Consider the following 25,011-nt stretch of genomic DNA (forward strand, 5'->3'; position numbering starts at 1 on the left):
GCTCAAGTGGTAGAGCGCTCGCCTTGAGCTGAAGAGCTGAGGGACAGTGCCTAGGCCCAGAGTTCAAGCCCCATGACCAACAAAGAGAAATAAAAAAAGTTCAGGGACAGTGCTTTGGCTCTGAGTTCAAGCCCCAGGATCAGCGTAAAACAAAACAAAAAAGATACTCTGTTCTAACACAAATACATGTACAAAACTGTTAGGATGAAATTTATTATTTTGTAGAACTAATGCAAAAGAATGGTGGAGAGAAGACTCAGGATGATAAAGGCATTTCATGCTTGTCCCAGACTCTTCCACATGTTGCCCCCAATCCCAGTATCTGCTTTAAACTCCGTTGCTACTAGGAATATTTGGGTAAAAGTGTGAATAACTATGCAATGCAGTCAAATCCTTGTCCTTTTTATAAAACATGGTCTGTTTTCTGTATCTGAAAGGAGCATTTCTTTATTCTTGGGGTTCATGGAATGAGAAATCTGTAGCCTTTGGCTGGACATTTAAAATCGATTCCTACACTTGCCAAAAAGGCTTGGGCTGAATCACTGGACTTGACTTCACAGTCCCATTCAGAGACCACCGGAATTGTAAAAGTTCTGCTGCTGAGTCAAGTTCTTATAAAGGGCTCCACATATTTCAGAGTAAATAATTTTGCTCTGATACCTTGGCTTGGGGTTCTTCCATCTGAGGCCCAGGACAGTTGTCTACTTGTGTAAGAGCAGCGTCAAACATTTGCATTTTCTCTTTCCTGCTTTGTGGGAAAGCAAACAGGCAATACATCAGCTTTATTAGACATGCTCTCAGTCTTGGGTGGCACCTAAAATTTGCCGAGTACAACTTAAGTTCTAAGAGACTCCTGAGCCTTACTTTTTTCACGCCATCCAAGTCAAATGGAAAACTAAATCATGGGCATATAATAAGTAATAAATTAATAATAAATGATGAACTAAACAAACAACCTGGGTCATCTCTCTTGGTCTCTACTGACTGCAGCCACTGTTAAGGAATTCTACTACTTTTCCCCCTTCTAGCTATTAAGTGTTATGACCAAACTTGCATAACCATCTCCTCTTCTGCTCTTAGATAACAATTTTTTTTTGGTTTCTAGCTCCACTTTTTACTTTCCTTTTCAAATATGTGTATTTATTATCTTTCAATAGATGTACAAAGGAATTGTCATTTAACGAAGCAGTTTATGAATATAAGCATCTTGATTCGTGTCACCCCTTTTAACATTCTCCTCCCTCCCTTCCATTCCTACTCCTTCAATCCCTTTGCTTAATTTTGTAAGCTATACATTGAATTGATGACTGCTTCCTCTCCCTCTGACCCTTTCCCTTTGGCCCCCTCCCCTTTCAAGTACCTACTTCCTGGTGTTTATTTTTTTTAACTGTGAGTTAGCCTGAGTCCTCTCTGAATCTACCATATTTCCATTTTTTTTAATATTACCTTATACATCATGGTAAAAAAAAAAATTGCAAGAATGTCTGAACAAGCCTGGTACTGGTGGTTCATGCCTGTAATCCTAGCCACTCAGGAGGCTGAGATCTGAGCATCATGGTTCAAAGCCAGCCAGGGCAAGAAAATCTGTGAGATTCTTATCTCCAATTAACCGCCAGAAACCTGGAAGTAGCATTGTGGCTCAAGTGGTACAGCGCTAGCCTTGAGTTGAAGAACTGAGGGACAGTACCCAGGCCCAGAGTTCATGATAAAAAAAAAATCCTGAAATAATGAACAACAACAAAACCTAATGCATCTCCACTAATTTTCCAAGAATCTTGTTTGCTTTCTATCTGTCTTATTAGAACTGGAAAAGTAAAAGGTGCCAGTGGCTCACACCTGTAATTCTAGCTATTGAGATCTGAAGATACCAGTTCAAGCCAGTCCATGAAATTCTTATCTGTAATAGCAAAAACTTGGAAGTGGAACTATAGTTCAAGTAGTAGAGCACCAACCTTGAGTGGGAAAAGCTAAGTGATAGTGCCCAGGTTTTGAGTTCTAGACCTAGTACTGGCACACACACACACACACACACACACACACACACACACACACACACACACACACACACACACACACACACACACACACACACACACACACACACACACACACACACACACACACACACACACACACACACACACACACACACACACACACACACACACACACACACACACAGATGAATGTGACTTGCACTAATGCCAACAAATGCTTCCCACTGACTTGCACATGAATGTAAAAGCAGGGACCAGAAAGACATAGACTTGAGAACAATTGTAAATACCAGTCACATGGTACTTTCCTGTAGTGATTTACCCCAGATTGAAACCCTGCCTTAGGATAGGACCCTACAAATTCTTGTTAAATCTTTTCTAGGCAAGATGATTAATTATTATCAGATTTAAGGAATAATATCAGAATTCTATTGCTGGCAGTGATGGAGACTGGGGAGGTTTTGTAGAGATAGACCAATTGAAACTTCAACCCACAAGAAGGAATATAAGCTTCAAGACAGAGTTGTATTATGGGATTTTGGACAGCCAGACTTATGGGAAAACTTTGATGGAAGGCAAGATTGTTCATGAGCTAAGAGATGGAGGTGAGACAGAAAGGAAATTCTAGGAGTTGGTAGAAGTTTTTCCAAACTAAAGTTTACTCTCTTTTTCTATCCAATTATGTAAAGGTTTTGGATGTGTCATGATATCAGATGTGTGAGGGAAACAGACAATTCTGCAAAGCTAAGAATATGGAGATGTAATTATAATTAAGTGAAGGACCATCCTGGTTAGCCATGCTGGGCCCAGCTGGTTTGGGGGAGTGGTCTTAGTTGTTGTTGTTGTTTGAAGTGATTACATGATGTCCTGCCGTAATGGAACTCTATGACTACATTGGCCTCCAGCCAATGTGCAGGGTGATTCCCACCACCCCCCCGTGCCTATCTATTCTCTGGCACTGTCCTTCTACTGATACTATGTTTTAGGAATAACCTCAAATTTGGAGAAAGCGATATGATATAATGAACAAAACATCAGCCCTTGGGTTCGGACAGGCTAAAGTTTAATCCCAGAGCCACATTTATTGTCTGGGTAAGGGTGAATTTGTATTACAGATCTCTTTTGTGCTCTGTGTTTTTCAACTACAAAATGAGAACATGAATGCAAGGATTAAATGAGATAACAAATGGGAGGCCTAAGCCCAGGCTAGGCACCCAATAAATGGAAGTCCTCCTTTCTTTTTTTAAACCATAATTTAGATTATGAACATAAAGTAACTCTCAACCAAGAGCTGAGTCTGTTTTCCAGGAAGGGAGTTCTTGGTGGCCCTTTGTTGTGACTGTTGATTGCACACATCTGGAAACTATGACAACCAGTTTGCTTTGAGTTCCAGTTGGCCCCAACACAGCTCTCTAGAAGACAGCTTCCATCCTTCAGTTTTTCCCAACACATCATAGCTTGGCTAAAATGTGGGCAGAGGAGTGGGTGTCAAAAGAAATGCACAAAGTCTGGGGAGTACTCAGATTCAACTGGCAAACCTCCACAGTGCTCTCTGGCCCATTGGAGCCCTGTCCCTGGAGCTTTCATGCTTATCCTCTCATTGAAGAACTTTTAGGGAGATCTATGATAATAATACCTCCTTTGTAGATGCTTCCCATGAATCTGGGAGGTTAATTGACCTTCCCAAGGTCACAGAAATAATAAGGCATGGCCTTGGAAGAAGATCCCAGGCTTTTTGTCTAGGAGAAAGTAGGGCAAGAAGATGTGCAGCTGTACATCTGTACCATCTGCTTGCAAGACTCAACTTTGAGTTGATACTGTCAGGGGCAAATGCTCAAAGGTAGGGGAGCTGAGTGCCCAGGGAAGCTCCCTTGACCTTTAGAAATCCTGTGTACAAGCTCTCTGTCCACTGGGGCTTGTGGTGAGAAATCTAATTAAACATGTCATGTGGACCTGAGCCCGTAGTTCAGTGCTATTTGCTTTCCTAACACATGTGAGGTTCAAGGCCCAGCACTGAGGGAGGTAGGGATATATTATTTAATCAATATCGGATCACAATTGATTTTAAGTTTCTAAAAAAACTTGAAACATCATTTCATCTTTTGTGGTTTTCTTTTTTTTTTTTTTTTTTTGGTCGGTCGTGGGGCTTGAACTCTGGGCTTGGGCGCTGTCCCTCAGCTCTTCAGCTCAAGGCGAGCACTCTACCACTTGAGCTACAGCGCCACTTCCGGTTTTCTGGTGGTTTATTGGAGATAAGAGTCTCACGGTCTCTCTTACCCGGGCTGGCTTTGAACCACGATCCTCAGATCTCAGCCTCCTGAGTAGCTAGGATTACAGGCGTGAGCCACCAGCGCCCGGCTTGTGGTTTTCTTTTTTAAAAAACTTATTCTGAAGGTATTTTAGGACCAGCATTACTAGGCATTAATTAAGTAAATATTTATTAATCTACCTACAAATCGTCAAGTACTATTCTAGGTACTAAGGATTACACATGTTCCTGTATAAAACTTCTTCCAAATGCCATCTATTGTAATAGATTGAGTAATGATAGGTTGAGAATTTTATTTTGGCAAAGAATACTAAAAATTATATGCCAGTTGCCTTTTTAAAAACTCTTTAAAACAATAAAGAGCAGTTCTAATAGCAATTTCTTTGTAGTTTTACTTGGTAACTATTCTGTTTGTGCTCCCAAAGTCTTCCATTTCCCCCTATTTCCTTGGCTTACCTCTTCATTTCCAAGATGCAGTTTTGAGCCCCATATCATCTCTTCCTATGTCCACAAAGTAGGGCTTCTGTAACCACGCATTGGGTGGTTAGTCCTCTTGGTGAGGACTACCAAGACGATAAAAGAATGGATAGTTCTTACTTGGATCAAGTAAGGACAACATGGGGTTGTTTGCAAAGCAATTACTCTCCTAAAACAAGAGGTCTGGGGAGTTTCTTCTGTGAGTGTATATCTACTCATATAGAAAAGTACCTAGGGTGGGGGGGTATTTCTAAGCATGCCTAGTTTAGCTGATAGACTACTTGTTTAACAGAAAAAGATGATGGACATGAAACTTCTGGGTATACTTGATTTGATAGTAAAGGAATGAAGCTTATTCTAAGTGACCTCAGCTGATTCCTCCTAAGTTTCACCAAAGAATTTTAGCTCAAAAAGAGGAAGGAGATAGGAAAGAGAACTTTGAAGGTATACATTAGCAATCTTTTAAAGGCCTGTCAACTTTTTCTCCTGTAAGAGTTTGTCCATAAAGTTACCTTTCTTCCTCATTTAGTGGCTAACACTACCAGAGTATGTGTTTCAGTATAGCAAACAAACCCTTGTTGGATGATAAACAGAGTAAAATTAGTGTGTGTGTGTGTGTGTGTGTGTGTGTGTGTGTGTGTGTGTGCGTATCACCAGATTACAATCCAAATCAAAAGCCTAGTGAATGAAATTAGGACCATTATTCAAGTGCAATTATACTGAGTACGTCAAATTGAAACCCTAGAAGTAAATCATACATTTGGATATTACATTTCATATTTGAGAACATGCCAGAAGTTTTAGTATGGTTGAGTATAATGTCAGGAGACAAACTTCCACAAATTTCTTGACATAACTTTTTCCATTTTTATCTGTTTTCCATTTATGTCGAGTGGAACGCATGGGGAGACTTTTAATATTCCCTTTTCCTTCTCCTTTTCCATATTTAATGCCAAGTGATCAAACTCAATCTTGATTACCTCAAATTTGCCCTTGAGTAACCTCAGACCAAGTATGTTCTCTTAATTAGATCGGAAAGGAGCGAAGCACTTCCAAATAAATCTATAAACCAGGCCTAGGGATGCACTGGAAAGAAGAGTAAGCGCTAGTGAATTATAGAAGACAAGCTGTCCTTGCCAGCTCAGGTATCTACTTGTAGAACGCGAGTAATGAACTGAGGGAACTGTAGATTATAACGTCAGTTAGAATCTGACAGATGTGGCTGGAAAGCTCAGGGGCCCAATCCAGGGAAAGAATGGGTGAAGGGGATGGATGCTGGTGCCGAGGCCCCGCCCCGCCCCGTGTGATTGGCTAATGCACCGGCCCAGCCTTGGGAAGGGATGCAGACACTGGGGCTCCGCCCCATATTGCTGACTGACACACTGCAGGCCCAGCCCCGGGGAAGGAATGCAGGGGGATGCAGGCGTCGAGGCACCGCCCCGTGTGATTGACAGAAGCACACTGCGCAAGCGCCGTGGCCGCAGCTGGTGCCGTTAAGGTACCAACCGCTAGGGAGGATGGCTTCCAGCTACAGGAAGTCAACCGCGGCGTCCTCCACCAGCCAGAAGAGAAAGGTGGGTCCCAAGCCGGAGCTCACTGAAGATCAGAAGCAAGAAGTGCGGGAAGCCTTCGACCTCTTCGATGCCGACGGAAGTGGGACCATCGACGTGAAGGAGCTGAAGGTGGCCATGAGGGCGCTGGGCTTCGAGCCCAGGAAAGAAGAGATGAAGAAAATGATCTCGGAGGTGGACAAGGAGGGCACGGGGAAGATCAGCTTCAACGACTTCCTGGCTGTGATGACGCAGAAGATGGCCGAGAAGGACACCAAGGAGGAAATCCTCAAGGCCTTCAGGCTCTTCGATGACGACGAAACGGGCAAGATCTCCTTCAAAAACCTGAAGCGCGTGGCCACGGAGCTGGGGGAGAACCTGACGGACGAGGAGCTGCAGGAGATGATCGACGAGGCGGACCGCGACGGCGACGGCGAGGTCAACGAGGACGAGTTCCTCAAGATCATGAAGAAGACCAACCTCTACTGAGGCGGCCTGGCCGGGCCTCCAGCGCCTGCTTCCCGGGGCGAAAAGGAACGAACGGACAAACGGGCACCGGGAGAAGGGGCAAGCCGTCGGTTTCCCCGCTTCTCCTTTTCCTCGTGGATTGATGTCTAGATCCATTATAAATTTTAGAGATACTTGTCACGTGCGTTCTGTTTTCTGATCATTCTCAGGAGCAGATCTGGAAGATGGTTAACCCTCACGAAAAGGCCCCGAGGCTGGAGTCCACCCAACGCTGGGCTTTGCGCTGGTGGCCCATCCCTGAAGCTGAAATGCAGGACCGCTTTGCAGGGGGTGGGGGGGGACAAACAGGAAATGTGGCTCCCTTGTTACCTCGTTGGTGGTTTGTTGTTTTGTTTTTTTTTTTAATGGATCTTGCTTTCTAGATCACTCCTTAAATTCAACTCAATATTCTAGTGTGATGAGGTGGAATCTGCCCAGCAGGTCACCCAAACCATTGCTTGTCACTTCACCGTATACTGGTTTGAAGGAGAACAGCCTGGCCACACAGGATCTTTTTTTTTTGACCTCAGAAAAAAATACTGTTTTAAAGTACGGGCCTGCTGGGGGCATAGTGGCAGACATGCCAGTAACCCCAGCCCTTTGGGAGACTGAGGCAGGAGGATCTCCAGTTCCATGCCTGTCACCAAAAAAAAAGTATAGTCTTGCCTTTGGGAAGTGGTAAATTGTGCAAGGTAGACTATTTGCATGTGAAATCATGCAAATAGTGTTCCTTTAGTGATCCCAGTAAGGAATAAAAGGCATACCAAAAAACCTGTGTGGCTGTGTAGAGTTGGTATGGATGGGTCCCTGCTTTCTGTGATAGTTAATAACTGATAAAGAGGACAGGACCAAAGATGTATAAGGACATTACCCACAAAGTAAGAATGCCAATGCCTTACATCAGCGGAGGATCTGAAAGGGGTATCTCAATTTTATAGTAAGTCATAGGACATCATAGGTCCAACTCAAGATCATTACAGGGTTGGTTTCCATGGGAAACAGACCCTACCCCTGAAATGTGAAGGCAGGAAATTAATTCAACTGCACTTTGAGCATATCTTCACACAGGTAGAAGAGGGATAAAGTCAAGACTGGGCAGAGAGATAGACCAAGTTACAGCCAAGGTCTCCACTGACCCATGAAGAGCTCCAGAGGTAGAGTAGCTGACCCTATGGATATATCTCAAGTTGGAACAACAAAGTTGGGCCTCTAAAACTTCTCACTGCTAGTCAGTAGGTATGACCTTGGGCAGGGTGGCCCCTCCTTAGCCAAAGGTAATCACTGGGAGGGAGAACCCAACTACGCATTGTCACATGTCAACATTCTTTAAAAATAAAAGCTAGGTAATTAAGTACAATAACCAGAAAAATATTGCCTAAAATAGATAAGCTTCCTGATCCAGAATTGGCCATCCAGGACAAAGACAAGTTTGGGGACTTGATAGGGGAAAATATTTAAGATCTTTTGTGGCCCCCTTAGTAAGTTGTAGACTTGCAATCTATATTGGCTCCCTGGCTCTCCGGCTACCTCTTTCATCATTTGGCGTTTGTGAGCCTGAGGCCCAAAGAATCTGGCTTGTGCAGGCCTCTTGGCAGCTCTGTCAGGGCAGCTGCATCTGTGTGGGGTGTGTCTACACGAAGCACCCGGCCAGCCACTGGCAGAGGCTGAAATCCAGCCATGACCCATCGATGAAGCCCAGTGCTCTGGCACAGGGAGCAACTGCTCAGAAAGATCTTTGCTTAGAACTGCTGGGGTCCACCCCCTTCCCACACACAACCCTTTTATCTACCCAGAGAGGTACCCCCCCCTTTTTTTTAATTTGCACAAGATATTGTTAATATGATGACGTTTTGCATTGCAATTTTTTTGTATGCTTATAAGTGGCGAGATTTACCTAGCCCACCGTTTTGAAGGCTCAAGGGCATGGTACTGGCATTGGCTCCATTCTTGTTTACTTCACATCCTAGCAGGTAACAATAGCATCAGCGAGGGAGACCTACCGGTAGATGGGGATGCGGTTCCCCAATATGCTTCCAAGTATTTAAGAGCCTCCCACTCACCCTGGGGCCCCATCTCCTACTAAAGGTTCAACCAGCTCCCAATAAGTCTACCTTGAGAACCAAGGCTTTCACACATAAGCCTTTGGAGGACACATAGCCAAACCACAGAGGACTGGCAAATTTGGAAAATCCAAAATTTCACATAAATTTCCATGGTTTTGGCTTTTGAAAAACTAGCTGTTCTTTGCACAGCAGGCCCATATTTTTGTCCTTACCATCACGTGCTTAGTTGGAGAGGAGCAGCCCCTACTGGCTTCACAAGCAGACCCAGGGTCCCTGCAGGCCTGACCTTCCCTGTCACCTGCAGCTCCAGCCCCACTCCGGTGACTTCCTGCCAGCACGTTGGCAATCGGGCCTCTAGGGGGCAGCATTTCTGCCTGTCATCTGAATGACAGGTGAGGGCTTTCTCTCCCTGCAACTCCCCATAAAGCCAGGGAAAGGTGCTCTCGGGTCAGGCAGCAACGCCCATCAGTGTTGGGCTTCCCTGGTTTAAGCAGAACAAGCCATTCCCTGTTCTTGCTGGAGGAAAATGGAAATACTGTTAGCTCCCCCCAAAGCTGCCAGCAAAACCCAGGCAGCCTCCTGGCTATACCTATTTATGTCTTCTTTTTTTTTCCAAAACAGCTAAGAGGAGGTGGAGGGTTCAAGAAAGCACGCCACCTGTATAAAACCATGGGCAAAAACAAAGCAAAAGCCAGGTGCCAGTGGCTCATGCCTGCAATCCTAGCTACTCAGGGGGCTGAGATCTGAGGATCATGATTGAAAGGCAGCTGGGCAGAAAAGTCCATGAGATCCTCACATTCAATTGACCAGAAAAACAATAGATTTGGAGCTGTGGCTGGCCTTAAGCAAAAACAAACTTAAGGATAATGCCCAGGCCCTGAGTTCAAACTCTAGTACTGACATAAATAAATATATAAGAATATAAATAAATACATAAAACATAAATAAATACATAAGTAAGTAATCCAAATGTCCATGCCCAACCTATTACTGACTCCAGAAAACAGTCATGAGCCATATGAATGCTACCCTGTCTCATGGGTCCTGGATATTGACTCTAATGAGGAGGAGGCTACAGACACTATTTATGGTTACATAAGCTGATTAGCCAAGCTTAGCCTACTTGCAATGGACAAGTCTACCAGGGGAACTGATGCTGTCTTACTTATTCTCTCCCTGGTACTTTTCCTCTGGAGATTACAAACAGATATGAAGAAGGCCACTCTCATCTGCCACATTCAACCCCATGATTTCCCAGCTCCCTTCTCAACACTGGTGCAAGTCCTCAGTGCCTGACAGCTACTAAGAAGAGATGAGCTGCTGTTACCTAATAAAAATGCCATAAATGCAGAATGATGAACTACCATGGGAAATGAATCCACAGAAAGGACACGCTGGAATGTGGGATAGTAAAAATCACTTAAACTTTGTGTGACCTTGCAGAAAGTCGTAGTGGTATATTTTTTTCCTGGTCCCTCAGATAATGCATTGAGCTATGCTTGCTTCCCAAGTCAAACTATCATGTGAGCTGAATTCAGACTCTCTCTCTTTCTCTCTCTCTCTTCACAAGGTAGCCTGAATTCTCTGCATACAGCCTCCTTCTGACAGTATCCCCTAATGATTCAATTACTTCCATGGAGGCTGCTCACTTGTGGCCACAAGGACAGAAGTGCTTCTCTTTGATAATTGAGAACAGTGGTGAGCGGAGGGTCGAATCACCCTGGGGTGGTGTCCACCAAGAAAGTGGCTGTGACACCAAGTTACTGGATGGTTTCTTACAGCTGGTCCTGATTTTCCATGGGCTCACCTTTAAATTAAAAGAATTTCTGTACTTTCAAGAATTTGAAAACAAAGCCATGTGTGAGATTCACCCATATGCCCTTGCAAGAAATAGGTTGCATTCCTTGTTATGCACCCTCCATCCCTCACCCCAGAATGTCATCTATGTAAATGTTCCTGAATTAATCTTTAGCATGTGCCCATGTTGTTTTGATTTACTAAACTTTAAAAAATATGCCTATTGTTCTCTTTTAACAGCTTTTGGCAACTATTTCAGAAATTGAAATGCATTAGCAAAATGAGTACAATTAGCAAGTGCTATCCAATAAATACTAGAGAGACAGCTATCCAATACACAGAGAGCAGGATTATAGTAGACTGTACAATGCCATAGACAGTTTCTTATTTAATTCCCTTCTTAATCAGTAAGATACAGGGAAATCATAGGGCAAAACAGATATTATCAGAACAGTATTTTTTCATGTCTGGGGTTTTTTTTTTTGTTTTGTTTTGTTGTTTTTTGTTTTGTTGGCCATGGGGCTTGAACTCATGGCCTAGGTGCTGTCTCTGAGATCTTTTGCTCAAAGCTCCTGCTCTACCACTTTGAACCATAGCTTCACTTCCAGTTTGGGATGGTTAATTGGAGATAAGAGTCTCATGGAGACTTTTCTGCCTGGGCTAGCTTTGAACCATGATCCTCAGCTCTCAGCCTTCTGAATAGCTAGCTTACAAGTGTGAGTCACTTGCATCTGGAATGTCTAACTATTTTTTGTATTTACAGTGAGAATGCAATCCAATGTAAAGAATAGAGATGCTCAGTAGGATATGGATTCTGTACTTATGATATTATGTATCATAGTTAAACTTCTCTGATTTGTGTTTATCTGTTTTGGAGGGAGTAGGCACATGTTAGTGAACTCAGGCTGGTGAGCAGACAGACAAGTGCTGTGCCTCTGAAACATACTCCTCAGCCCTGGTTTCTTTTCTAAACAATGGGGAAAACCCAGGTGCTGGTAGCTCACATCTATAATCCTAATTTCTCAGAAGGATGAGATGTGAAGGATCACAATTTGAAGCTAGCTCAGACGGAAAAGTCCTCCAGACTCCATCTCCAAAATAATCATAAAAAAGCAGGCTGGAGATGTGGCTCAAGTAGAATGTTAACTGCGAGCAAAAAGGCTGAGCAAGAGTGCAAGTCCATGAGTTGAAGCCTCAGTAACTGTGTACACACACACACACACACACACACACACACACACACACACACACACACACACACACACACACACACACACACACACACACACACACACACACACACACACACACACACACACACACACACACACAGAATATACATAGTGCTGAAAGCATTGACTGAGATTCTATGGGCAATCCAACAGAGTGACTGATACAATATCACATGATCAATAAAGGTAGCTATTAGTCTATGTTTATTGCAGCATTATTTACCATAGCTAAGATATGGACCCAACCCAGATGCCCCTCAGTAGATGAATGGATCAAGAAAATGTGGTATATACACACAATGGAATTCTATGCCTCCATCAGAAAGAATGACATTGCCCCATTTGTTAGGAAATGGAAAGACTTGGAAAAAATTAGATGAAGTGAAGTAAGCCAGGCCTAAAGAAACATACGATCCATGGTTTCCCTTTTTTTCAATATGTCTGAGTCAAGCAGAAAAGGTCAAATAAGTTGATGTTAAGCGAAATGAACCCCAAGATAAGGACACAAGTGGTTTTTTTTCCTTGCTATTGTTTCTAATGTATTTATAAGGTACCATATGACTTTTTTGTTGTTTTTTTATGTCCCTCCCCCCACGGTATAACCCCTGTTTTCACTGTATTGGATGTTGGTATAATTTGGGGAGGGGAAGGGAAAAAACAAATTGTTTAAATAGGGATACAGGTGGACCCATTGCAACAATGAGATGTACAAGATGCTATGTCGAAAAATGAACTTTACAACTTAGGCGGGTAATAGTAGTATTTACTACTACTACTAGTTAACAAGTAGTTATATTAGCAAAATACTAGAAGTATTTTCAGTGGATGGTAATTTCAAACTTCATGCTGGCCATGATGGCACACACCCATAATCCCAACACTTGGGGCTGACACAGGAAGATCACAGTTCAAGGTTAGTGTAGACTACATAGCAACCTCATATTTCAAAAAAAGCAAGAGAAAGGAAAAACTCTAGAAATATACTTGGTCCTTTGAAAGCTTGGATTCAAGCAAGTGTAGATCAGAGTTATTTTTTTTAGGGCTGGATATAGTTCAGTGGCAGGGTGTTTGTCTAGCATGTATGAGGCCCTGAGCTTGATGTTTGACACAACAAAAATAATTTTTTAAAATTGTGTCTACATTGAGCATGTACAGCCTCTATTTTTGTTGTGATTCCCTAAACACTAGAGTACAACAACAGCATTTACATTAAGGTATCTAGAGACAAGTCAAAGTACAGATGGCCCTTGAACAACATAGCATTGGAACTATGTGAGTCTATTTGTACACTATTTTTGTTTGGGGATCTGTAAAAATTTGACAAAACTCACAGAAGAGTATATAGAGTATATAGCTGGGAAATATTAGGAGAAAAAAATCAAGAAAAGGTTAGCTACACAATGAATGCATCAACTATATGTAGATACTAGTCTATTTTTTTAAAATCTGTTCCTACCATAAACATTCATGCCAATCTGTTACCAAAAAAGCTTACAGTTATCCCAATAACCTGTGCAAACAGATTATTCACAGCATCAGGTGCCATCAAGAGAAACTTAAACCAATGAAAAGATGAAGGGTTAAAATTATAACTGCATGAAATCAATTGTGGTAAAACTATACTGCAGTAATTTCTGCATAGCATTTAATTCCAATGGGGCTAGTGTCCACTTAAACAATGCCAACCTTAGAAGAAATAGTTTAATTGTCAAACCTTATAGAATTCACAAACTTTATAGACCATGATAATGACAGTTTGCCTTGTGGAGATTAAAAAGTGTTGTGACTTTAAGAACCATTAGCCTACAGTACTGTGGAATTTGTGACATTTGTATAATTATTTAATCTCAATTAAAATATTTTTTTAAAATGTCAACCTTGTTTCTAATGCATTTGTAAGATTATTTCTTTGTTGCTTTGTATGTCCCTCCTCTACAGTATAAGCCCTGCTTTCACTGTAAAAAAAAATGTCAACCTTGTAACTGTTGTCATCCCCACATGAGAAGGTCCTCTCTCCATTCAATTGCATTTGTCACTCGTGGCTCACCAATGTATACAGTCCATAGAGTGTGCACAATAGAAGTTCATTAACTATTAATGCTATCGATAATGCTTCTGGTCAACAACAACTGACTGGAAGTTAAGTGCTTAAGGAATCCAAAGTCATATGCAGACTATATCATGACTGCCATTTTCAAATGATTAAAATATCTTATTTTGCCAGGAAGCTGAGATATGAGGATATGGTTCAAAGCCAGCTTGGACAGGAAAGTCTCATCTCCAATTGATGCCAAGCAAAAAGCCGGAACATAGTAAAAAGCCAGCTTTAATCATTATCATAAAAATTAAGTCATTTAAATTGCTTTAACTCTTTTAATAGCACAGGCAACTTTTGAGTGCTTAATTGGAGATAAGAGTATCACAGGGACTACCTGGCCTGGCTTTGAACCACAATCTTAGCCTCCTGAGTAGCTAGAATTACAGATGTGAACCACCAGCACCTGGCAACACACAGGCGATTTATAATTTGTGTGTTTGGTTTATTTGCCATTTTCTTTTTTGGTTTTGGGGTTGTTTTGTTTGTTTTGGAAGTATTTGAGGTTGAATTCAGGGCTTTGCATTTGTTAGACAGGTTACTTTACCACTTAAGCCTCACCTCCAGCCCTGATGTGATTAAAATTGACTTCAGTAGTATTAACCTTTCTTACCAACAGTCAAGCAATCCGCTAGCCAGTTTTTTCTAAAATACCTCATAAACTATAAATACTATACCCTGGCTATTTCCTGTACTTATATTTTAAAAAGGACACATAAATCAGTCTCTATATGGTGCTTCTCCCTGTAGAAGGAGTCGATTTGGTTCAAGAACCAGTAGATATCAGGTTTCTATAGTTCTGCCAAAAGTTTGAAGATAGAGACTTGCTGCAAAAATAATCTATGCTTGCTCTCAACCATTTCCCCCTATTTGCATCCGCAAAGATGTGCAATGGTCAGTGGAGCCAAACTCACCTCTGCCTGTTTCTCTTGCAGAGCCTGAGAACAAGGACCTTGCAGCTTATAAAAGGGATGACAAAGTCTCGGAAATAATGTCCAGACACTTGGGAAACAGGTGAAGAGAGAAGCTTCTTTCTGTAAATATGCAGAGTACATTTTGACTTTACACCCAAGGAATTCATTAAAGTTGTTTTATTTTTAATTATTTATTTATTTTTGGTGCCAATCCTTAGGCTTAAATTCAGGGCCTGGGTGCTGTCCCTGAACTTCTTTGCTTAAGGCTAGCCCTCTACTACTTGAGCCATAGCTCCACTTCTGGTTTTTTATTGGTTAATCGGAGATAAAGAGTCTCATGGTCTTTCCTTCCTAGACTCGCTTTGAACCACAATCCTCAGATCTCAGCCTTTAGAATAGCAAGGATTATAGGCATGTGCTACTGGCATCCCAAAAGTTTTTTAAATTTTTATACTTAAGTAATCGTGTGAATAATATTTTTTTATTTGGTACTGGTACTGGCACTGGAGCTCCAGGCCTCATGTTCTTGCCTGGCTTTTTCACACACACAGTTGGTACTCTATCACTTGAGCCACACCTCCAGTTCCAGCTTTTTGCTGGTTAATTGGACATTTTTGTCTGAGACAGCTTTGAACTGAGACTCTCATATCTCAGCCTCTTGAGTAGCAAGAATTAGAAGCATGAGTCACTGTAGCCCACGTAAGTTGTTTTCTAAGAATTTGTACCTGGTGCCAATGGCTCATGCCTGTAATCCTAGCTACTCAGGATACTGAGATCTGAGCATTGCAGTTCCAAGCCAGCCCGGGCAGGAAGTCTGTGAGACTCTTATCTCCAATTAACCACCAGAAAACTGGAAGTGGTGCTGTGGCTAAAGTGGTAGAATGCTTGCCTTGAGCTGAAGAGCTGAGGGACAGTGCCCAGGCCCAGAGTCCAAGCCCCATGACTGACAAAAAAAAAAAAAAAAAGAATTTGTGGTAGGAGAATAGCAGCAGCAGTGAGTTTTGTCTTAGGACAATTTAACCAGTAAAGTTCCTAGGAGCTAGAGAAAGTTCCCAGTGTTACAAAATGCAAGGTAACTGTCCAAGAGCTATAATGACTTGATTATCTTGGGATAATACCTCTCAAAAAATCTATATCATGAAAAATCAAAGTGTCCATGTTTCATTGATCCTAATCATCGAGTGGCCAATTGCCCCCAGTTTTCCTGGGACTCACAGTATCTTAGACAAGGACAAGGAGTGCTAAAACAAACACAGCGCCAGGCAAACTGGGACATGTGGTTGTCCTGCTATACACAGCCTCACCTGTATTATCAGAATATCTGGATCACCTTAATTGCCATTGCTTGTCTGGCTCATGACAGTCAAGAAGCTTTTATGAATTGCCTACTGTCTACCAGAGCTAGAGATGACGATGATCAATGGGTGGACCAGCAATATTCTGTGGTTTGGATCTCATGCTGATGGCTCCCTGGGATACTCTTCCCTCAATGTTCCTGTTGCTCTGAAATCAGTAGGCTCCACTAAACCAAGCAGCCTAACCCAATCTAACCTTTCCAGTGGACTCTGTCCTGGTTGTGCCCTTGTCATTTGAGTTAAATACCATATCAAGAGGCATAAATACAATTTGGTAGGGAAGTGAATGGAATAGGGCTAAAGATACGTGAAGGGCTTGTCTGTATTCTTGCCTGTCTTCCCTCAAATATTAAACAATATAGCTTGCTTCCACAAAAGATCTGTTTGTTTATGCATTGGCATTACTAGGGTTTGAACTCAGGGCCTTGCACTTGCTAGCCTCCACCATTTGAGCCATGTCCACAGCCCTTTTTGCTCTTGTTATTTTTTAGGTAGGGTCTCATTCTTTTTTGTTCAGGCCAGCCTGTACTTGGTTCCCCTTTATTTATACTTCCTATGTAGTTGGGACGGAAAGCATGTACTACTGCACTCAGTGTTTTTCTTGTTTGTACCAGTCCTGGGGTTTGAACTCAGGGCCCAGACTTTTACTCAAGGCTAAAGCTCTACCACTTGAGCCAAAGCTCCACTTCCAGCTGTTTATTGGAGATAAGAGTCTCATAGACTTTCCTGCCTGGGGCTGGCTTCGAACAGCAATCCTCAGATCTTAGCCACCTGAGTATGTAGAATTATACAGGCATGAGCCACCAGCTCCCAACTGTATCTTTTTATTGGTTAAGATGAGGTCTTTTTTAGTTTTTGTTGGGGCTGGCCTTGAACTGTGATGCTCTTGGTTTCAGCCTTTCAAATAGTTTAGACTTCAGGATTGAACCACCACTGTCCGACTTTATCTTTAGGTTTTACAGGAACTTTCACACTTGCATGTATCTGGGAAGCTCATGAGTGGCATAGTTCAGAATGATAAGCTGCCAGCCCTCCACCTGCAATCACTGTGAGGAGCCATGAGACAAGGCTGCATCCGATGGTGAGGTGAGATATGTGCACTGTGTCTGCCCACCCCATGTCCACTTCTGTGCCTTGCTCTGTGCCCTATGAAGGCCAGGTCCTGAGCTGGTATCACCAGGCCTCTACCCTGATGATCTCTTGGGTTCTCTACTGAGGACTGAGCTCCTTTCATTCCTAACATCAGATAACCAGGAACTTTCAATTTCCCCATTCCTCCTCAGCCTTCAGCAAGGTGGAGGATCTCCACTGCAGCTAGTAAGTAACCCTGTCTTTCACATATCCTTCAGAACCATATGAGATGAGTTTTTTTTATTCCAGGACCTGATAAATAGACAGGCTGAAGTAGGTAATGTAAAAATCCATGAGAAGATCTGATCTTGGTGATTAAGGAAGATTAAGAAAGGACTTGTTGGTTTCTTTGATATGGACATGTTCATTTAAAGAATGATTCCCTTTCACCTATTGTAAGAAAATGGTCATATTGATTCACTTTGTTTTTGTTTGTTTGGTGGTACTGGAGTTTGAATTCAGAGCCTCTTGTTGCTTGGCTTTCTTGCCATCATTGGCACTCTACCACTTAAGCCATGCCTCCAATCCAGATTTTTGCTGATTATTTTAGAGATGAAGTCTCATAGACCTTTCTGCCTAGGCTAGTTCCTCCACATCTCAGCCTATTAAGTAACTAGGTATGAGCCCCAGACACCTAGCTCACAATTTTGATTTTGAAATAAAACAAAAAACAACTTTTGTGGCATGTCAACTGAGAAGAGTCCCACATTAATGCTATGTCAAACACACTGACAAATCAGCCTTTGGGGACTGGAACAAGTCTCTTGATGCCTTTTAGATATAAAAAAAAATATGTCCATGCGGACTGGGAATGTAATCTAATGGTAGAATATTTGGGTAGCACTCATGTGGCCCAGTTCACTAGCACTGAAAAAAAAATCTGGCCATGACTAATGAGGTAGGGGCTCTATCTGTAAGACATGCATGTCATTTTTGTTTGTTTTAATAACTTTAGATCGGTTGCCTTCATCTTCAGAAACCCTACAGTCAGTGCACAAGAAGAATTTGTTTTCATGTAGAGAAAGTCTGATTGGTTGAGGATACATTTAACAAATCAAGCAATGTATTAGAATGTTTGTATGCTCCTGTTCATATTTCCTTAGTTCATCTGGGCTTGCAACTACTCAGCCACTTGTGGGCCGGAAGGTGAGATACACATGTGAGTGTCAGAGGACTTGTCCCTCCAGAGGCCACTGGGATGGACAGGCAATGCTCATCATCAGATACTCACTGTTCATCACCTGTTGTCATGGAGATTAAGAACCAAAGTCAAACACATGTGGCAGGATAACAACAGTGTAGAATTTAAAGAGAAACTTAATGTGTGTGTGTGTGTGTGTGTATGCGTGCACACGTGCGTGCTAGCACGTGTATGCAGGCCAGTCCTTGAACTCAGGGCTTAAGTCCTGTCCCTAAGCTTTTTTTTTATATTCAAGGCTTGGACTTTACCACTTGAGTCACAGCTCTACTTCTGGCTTTTTGATGCTTAATTGAAGTAAGAGTCTCATGGACTTTCCTATCCATGCTGGTTTTGAATTACCATCCTCAGATCTCAGCCTCCTGAGTAGCTAAGATTACAGACATAAGCTACCAGCACCTAGTTTCAATTTTTAATTATTATTCATTTCTTGCATTTGCTCCAATGTCCTTGGTTCCCACCCGAACGAGCTTACCTTCCTTATCCTCCAAGTTCACACAGGCCTTCCAGCTGCTTGTCCAGACGCTATGCATCTGGCAGTCTGTTTGGGGTCAGCCACTGGATTACAGGACAGAGACATCTGGATGAATCCCAAATGTCTAAGTGTGGTGGCGGAGATGGGGCAGGGTGAGCTTGAGGAGAAGAAGCTGGGTCAAGGAGCTGGTAAGCCAGTAGAAGGTGGGCCACGTGTGCCTGTCCTTTGTGTAACACCCCAGAGCCTTGGCCAGGGCAGTCATGAAGGACAACACGCTAGGAGACATAAGCATCCATCTAAAGAGGACAGAGGAAAGGGTCAGGACAGCCTCAGCACGAGGAACCTCCAGCTGGGAAAGCAGCCAGCACATGGCCGGCACACAACAAATACTGCCAGACATGAGCACAGCTAGCTTGCAGAGCTAAAAAGCTTAGGCCACTCTTACTGGTAGCCAATCAGAAGTGGGTTGGGAATAGTGACATTCCTGCAACACGTCAACTGTCCTGCTCAGAGCCCCTCCATATCAGCCTGGTCTCCCTCACACTTTCCTCTGTTAGTTTATGTATTGCTAGTATGAGGGCCTGAAGTCACTTTACCATAGGAGACGAACCCCCAGCCCTTTTTGCTTTAATTATGTATTAAATAAGATCTCAAATATGTGCTTAGGGCTAGCCTCAGACCTTCCTACTTCTGCCTCAGGTCTTCCTGTCTCCACCTCCTATGTAAATGGGATTACAGGCACACACCACCCTGCCTGGCTTAATTTGTTGCAATGGATTCTTGTTAGCTGTTTTCCCAGGTTGGCCTTCAACTGTGATCCTCTGGATTTCTGCCTTCTGATTACCCTCATTTCCCTCTTTGACTTGCCTCCTCTTCAGTCTTTCATGAGGGTTTTTCTGCACTAGCTATCCACGGTGTCTGCACCTGATCATTCTTCAGAGTGGGGTCCCTACAGGGTAAGCACTCTGTCACCTCTCACAGCATCAGTGGTTCATTATTACCTATACAGACTCTCTTCCCATGGAGGGCTGGGAAGGATAAGATAAAGATTTACAGAGTGGAGAACTCCATCCAGCTTCACCATCAAGAAAGAGAACTGAGACAACCACTGTGGTTTGAATGTGCTTTGTCTCCTACAAAAGCTCATGTTGGAGTTAGATTGCCAATGTCCAAATATTGAGAGGTTCTGGGATCTTCCATAGGTGTTTGTGCTTTTCCCGCACAGAAGTTCTTGCTTTCTAAGGTCTGGATTGGTCAGTTGTGAAAATGGATTGCTACCAAGGCAGCCTCACACCTTCCCTCATTCACTTCCCCTCTTGGCATTTCTGCCATAAGATAAAAACCAATGTGGGGCTATTACCAGAAGCCTAGCAGAAGCCAATGCTATGCTACTGGATTGCCAGAACTGTAAGTAAAATACACCTCTTCAGCTTTTAAAGCACTTCATCTCTGGTGCTTTGATAGAGCAACACAAAATGAATTCCAACAAAGATGAAGGAGAAACAATCCTGCCCTGAGGTAAGAGAAAAATGGAAAGAGACCAGCATCATTCTTACCCAAGGGGAGGATGCCTAAAAATAGTCCTCAGATCTGGTCATCAGTTGCTTCTTGATGAATCTAGCCATAAAAATTCCCATTGGTAGTGACAGTGAGATCATGCACTGGGTGGGTGTTGGCAGAATGGGGTTAAGCAACACAGTACATCAGCAGCGCCCCAATACCCTGTTCTGGGCCTTTCCCATCTTGAAAAATGGTATCACATCCAGCCATTGCTTAAGCCAAAACTCCAGCAGCCACCTTTGGCTTACTTCTTACCTCACAATCCTATGCTGTCTTCAAGATAGTACCCAAGCTGGCCACTTCTCATCTCTCAACTCTCAACAGCCTACCACTGGCTCTCCCCAGGAAATAGAAACAGACAGCTGAGTTCACTTCTATCTTACTTTCCCATGATCCTCAGAGGACCGCTACGAAGGACAGGCTTGTTAGAACCAGTCCACCCAAGCCTTATCGCTGCCCTCTGTAAAAGCATCCACCTCATCCTAAAAACACTGTCCCTGCTCTTCAAATACTATCATCCTTTCCCCAACTCTGAACACTAGCCTATATTTTCTGTTCCACATTGATCAACAATTCTTTTTTGGGGGGAGTGGGGGGTCTGGTCATGGGGCCTGTACTCTGGGCCTGGGTGCTGTCCCTCAGCTCTTCAGCTCAAGGCTAGCACTCTACCACTTGAGCCACAGCACCACTTCCAGCTTTTTTCTTTTTGCTTATGTGGTGCTGAAGAATCGAACCCAGGGCCTCAGGCATGCAAGGCAAGCGCTCTACCACTGAGCCACCTTCCCAGCCCCTCAATGTTGTTCTTGACCTGGCAGTTGGTCTTCTACCTAGCCCCTCACCTCATCTATCAGGCGGAGCCAGCCTTGTGCACCAGCCACCTGCGCCCTGCTCTCAAGCCCCTGTTGCCGCTAGCTCCAAATACTTAACGCTTTTGACAACAGGTCCACATTTCCTTTCTGGACCAGGTCCTGTAGATTGCTGTTTTGGGGGATCATAGTAGGGTTCCCTGTCACAGAGTCAGTCCTTGACTGTCTACCCAAGTGTGCCCCTACTTTCTGAATCACTTGCTCTTACGTCATTCCTGTGGCAGGGGGAGTGGCGTAGCTTCTTTTCTCTGATACCTTCTTGTTTATGTATTTGTTGGAATAAGCTATGATCTCTCCTGGGGTGTTCTTCTTCATGAAGAACATTCTGGATGTTCAATACACACTTATTGAATAAACTATTCCAAGAACAAAACTTGACAGAAATTAGAGAGATACTATGCTGGGTAGAAGGGGAAATCTATTTGATACTTACACACATCCAGATCAATAATTTAATTTGTGTAGTGTTAAATAAATTCTGGTTTCACATGATGTTAATTGAGACATAATTTCCTCATATTATATTCAAAGTCCAATTCAATGAAAGTTTTGAAATCTGGACTCAGCTTTTGCTACCCATATCATATGAGCCTACAATAATCATTTCACTTTAGTCTGAATTTTTGAAGATGGATTATTGTTTTTCCTTCTAACTACATTGTACTCTATAGTTCTATAAAACATTTTCATTTGTATGAACCAAGTTTACCTGTTCAGCAACTCTACAGAAAAGGTAGCTACGAGAGAGAGAGAGAGAGAGAGAGAGAGAGAGAGAGAGAGAGAGAGAGAGAGAGAGAGAGAGAGTGTGTGTGTGTGTGTGTGTGTGTGTGTGTGTGTGTGTGTGTGTGTGTGTGTGTGTGTGTGTGTGTGTGTGTGTGTGTGTGTGTGTGTGTGTGTGTGTGTGTGTGTGTGTGTGTGTGTGTGTGTGTGTGTGTGTGTGTGTGTGTGTGTGTGTGTGTGTGTGTGTGTGTGTGTGTGTGTGTGTGTGTACTGAGGCTTGAACTCAGAGCCTGGATGCTTTCTCTTAGCTTTTATGCACAAGGCCAGTGTTCTACGACTTGAGCACAACTTTTACTACCAGCTTTTTCCTGGATAATTGAAGATAAGAGTCTCATGAACTTTTTTTTTGGTGGGGGGGAGGGCCTGGGCTAGCTTCAAACCTTGATCCTGAAATCTTAGCCCCCTAAGTAGCTAGGATTGTAGGTGAGAGCCACTGGTGCCCAGCTTAAGGTAGTTATAAATTTTCATTTTACAGTTAGATGAAAGTAATTTACTATATTAAAGCTTATAAAAATGAATGAACAATTATCCCAGAACTTGAGAGTTGAGAATAACAGTTCAGATTATTTCTTCCAACACTCTCATTTTTATGAAGACTTGAAGTCCAGTTATAGAGGATCATGAGACAACTGTGTGGTAAGAATTCTGATGGAATGTAAACTCCTAAATCAGTGATCTTTGTGGTACACCAATCAAGAGCAGGAGTGGGGCCAGTCCTTAGACTTTACACTAAGTTCTGCCACCTTTTGAGGACAGCACTGGGCTTCCAACCTTAATAGGCTAATTCTCTACCAATTGAGTCACATCTTGAACCCTAGGCTCCATCTCTTAATGATCCACCTCATCAACAAAACCCCAGTTTCCAAACATGTGAACCCTTGGAAAATAAACCATATGCAACCCACATCAGGGGACAAGACTAACTCAAAGATGAACTAGGAACAAGTGTATTACAACCCAAACTGTTCTAGCCTAAACTTATAATAATGAGCTACCATGGTAGTGTGCAAAACTGTTTCTCTGTTAATTTCACATTACTTCCTCTTGTTGTTTTTTAATTAAGATGACCTTGCATCTAGGTCTCCCTAATTACCAATGAACTAGTGGTAATATTTCATAATCTACTTAAATCTTGAGTATAATGATGTCATAATTATAAAAGCAACCAGTGACACACGAAGTATTTCTTAATTTTAAGAATAAAATGGCAGCTGTGAAAACAGATGAAGTAATTAGAGGAAGACATTTCATAGAAGCTTCAAGATGATATTTTCTAAAGTAATTAGCACTAGTTAGCCAGGAAGTTCTGTTCTCAGAAATTACCCATAAAGAGAAACATGGACTAAAGACAAAAAATGTGCTACTAGAGGGATTTCTTAAATAATGGGTTCTATTTTCAATACAATTTGGGTTTTTTATGAAAAGGAATATGGAACAGGAGCTGATGGTTCACGCCTATACTCCTAGCTACTCAGGAGGTTGAGATCTGAGGACTGAGGTTTGCAGCCAGCCCAGATAGTAAAGTCTGTGAGACTCTTTTTTTAGGTCATGGGTCTTGAACTCAGAGCATGGGTGCTGTCCCTGAGCTTTTGTAGTCAAGGGTAGCACTCTGTCACTTGAGCCACAGCGCCACTTCCACTTTTCTGGTAGTTAATTGGAAATAAGAGTTTCACATACTTTCCTGCCCATGCTGGCTTCAAACCACAATCCCCAGACCTCAGCCTCCTGAGTAGCTAGGATTACAGGTACAAGCTACTTGTGCTCAGTTTCTGCTAGAATTTTTAATTGTGGCATTTATATATAATATAAAATTTACTGCCGGGCGCTGGTGGCTCACCCCTGTAATTCTAGCTCCTCAGGAGGCTGAGATCTGAGGATCACAGTTCAAAGCCAGCCTGGGCAGGAAAGACCATGAGACTCCTATCTCTAATAAACAACCAGAAAACCAGAAGTGGTGCTATAGCTCAAGTGGTAGAGCACTCTTCTTGAGGTAGAGCGCTCAGGGACAGTGCCCAGGCCCAGAGTTCAAGCCCCATGACCGACAAAAAAAAAAAAAAAAAAAAAAAAAAAATATATATATATATATATATATATATATAATTTACTATGTTCCTTTTTTTTAATCTTGGTACTAGAGCTTGAACTCAGGCCTCACACTCTTGTTTAGCCTTTTTTTGCTCATTGGAGCCAGGCCTCCAGTTCTGGCTTTTTGCTAGCTGATTGGAAGTAAGAGTTTCTTGGATTTGTATGCTTGGTCTGGATTTGAACCATGGTCCTCAGATCTCAGCCTCCCGAGTAGCTTGGATTACAGGTGTGAACCATCTGCACCTGGTCTGTGAGACTCTTATCTCCAATTAACCACCAGAAAACCAGAAGTGGATCTATGGCTCAAAATGATAGAATGGTAGTCTTGAGGACAGAAGCTCAGGAACAGTGTCCAGGCCCTAAGTTCAAGCCCCATAGCTGAATGTGTTGATACCAGATCTGGCCTCAACTGGCCCTGAACTTGGACAACAATGAACTAAGGAGTGAGGGTGTAGAGGGCTGGAGCAGAGCTGGGCAGCTTTTGGCCAATGACTTTTCCAGAACTGTGCTTCTCATTCCCTATATGCCACTGCCAACCAGGACATCCCTGCCTAGAGGTGCGGATTGCAGTTGCTCTAAGGTAACATTAAGCTGTTTGAAAATAAGAATAATTCAAGTTTTGTGCTGAGTGGATGTTTTTCCACAGTGCCAAGAGGTTTC

At 42.7% G+C, this 25,011-nt stretch overlaps 1 protein-coding gene and 1 long non-coding RNA gene across 2 annotated transcripts; one reads left to right on the forward strand and one right to left on the reverse strand.

Annotated features, from left to right (window-relative positions):
- Positions 1 to 463: 463 nt before the first annotated feature.
- On the reverse strand, positions 464 to 5,871 carry LOC138831606 (uncharacterized). The gene is made up of 3 exons (XR_011373399.1): positions 5,724 to 5,871; positions 4,723 to 4,829; positions 464 to 745 (listed from the first exon to the last, which is right to left on the reverse strand). It is a non-coding gene; the product is annotated as an uncharacterized lncRNA (long non-coding RNA).
- Positions 5,872 to 6,206: 335 nt separating this feature from the next.
- Cetn1 (centrin 1) lies at positions 6,207 to 6,941 on the forward strand. Its single transcript, XM_070028659.1, has one exon. It carries the CDS (start codon positions 6,261 to 6,263, stop codon positions 6,780 to 6,782), a length of 522 nt encoding a protein of 173 aa, XP_069884760.1. The 5' UTR covers positions 6,207 to 6,260; the 3' UTR covers positions 6,783 to 6,941.
- Positions 6,942 to 25,011: the final 18,070 nt, after the last annotated feature.

This window comes from Dipodomys merriami, unplaced genomic scaffold (genome assembly GCF_024711535.1).
Source record: "Dipodomys merriami isolate MVZ:Mamm:240054 unplaced genomic scaffold, mDipMer1.0.p SCAF_2, whole genome shotgun sequence".
NCBI classification, from domain to species: Eukaryota; Metazoa; Chordata; class Mammalia; order Rodentia; family Heteromyidae; genus Dipodomys; species Dipodomys merriami.

Bases quoted from the DNA above. Each gene is read 5' to 3' on its own strand.
- Cetn1 (XM_070028659.1), top strand. From the start codon at position 6,261: ATGGCTTCCAGCTACAGGAAGTCAACCGCGGCGTCCTCCACCAGCCAG.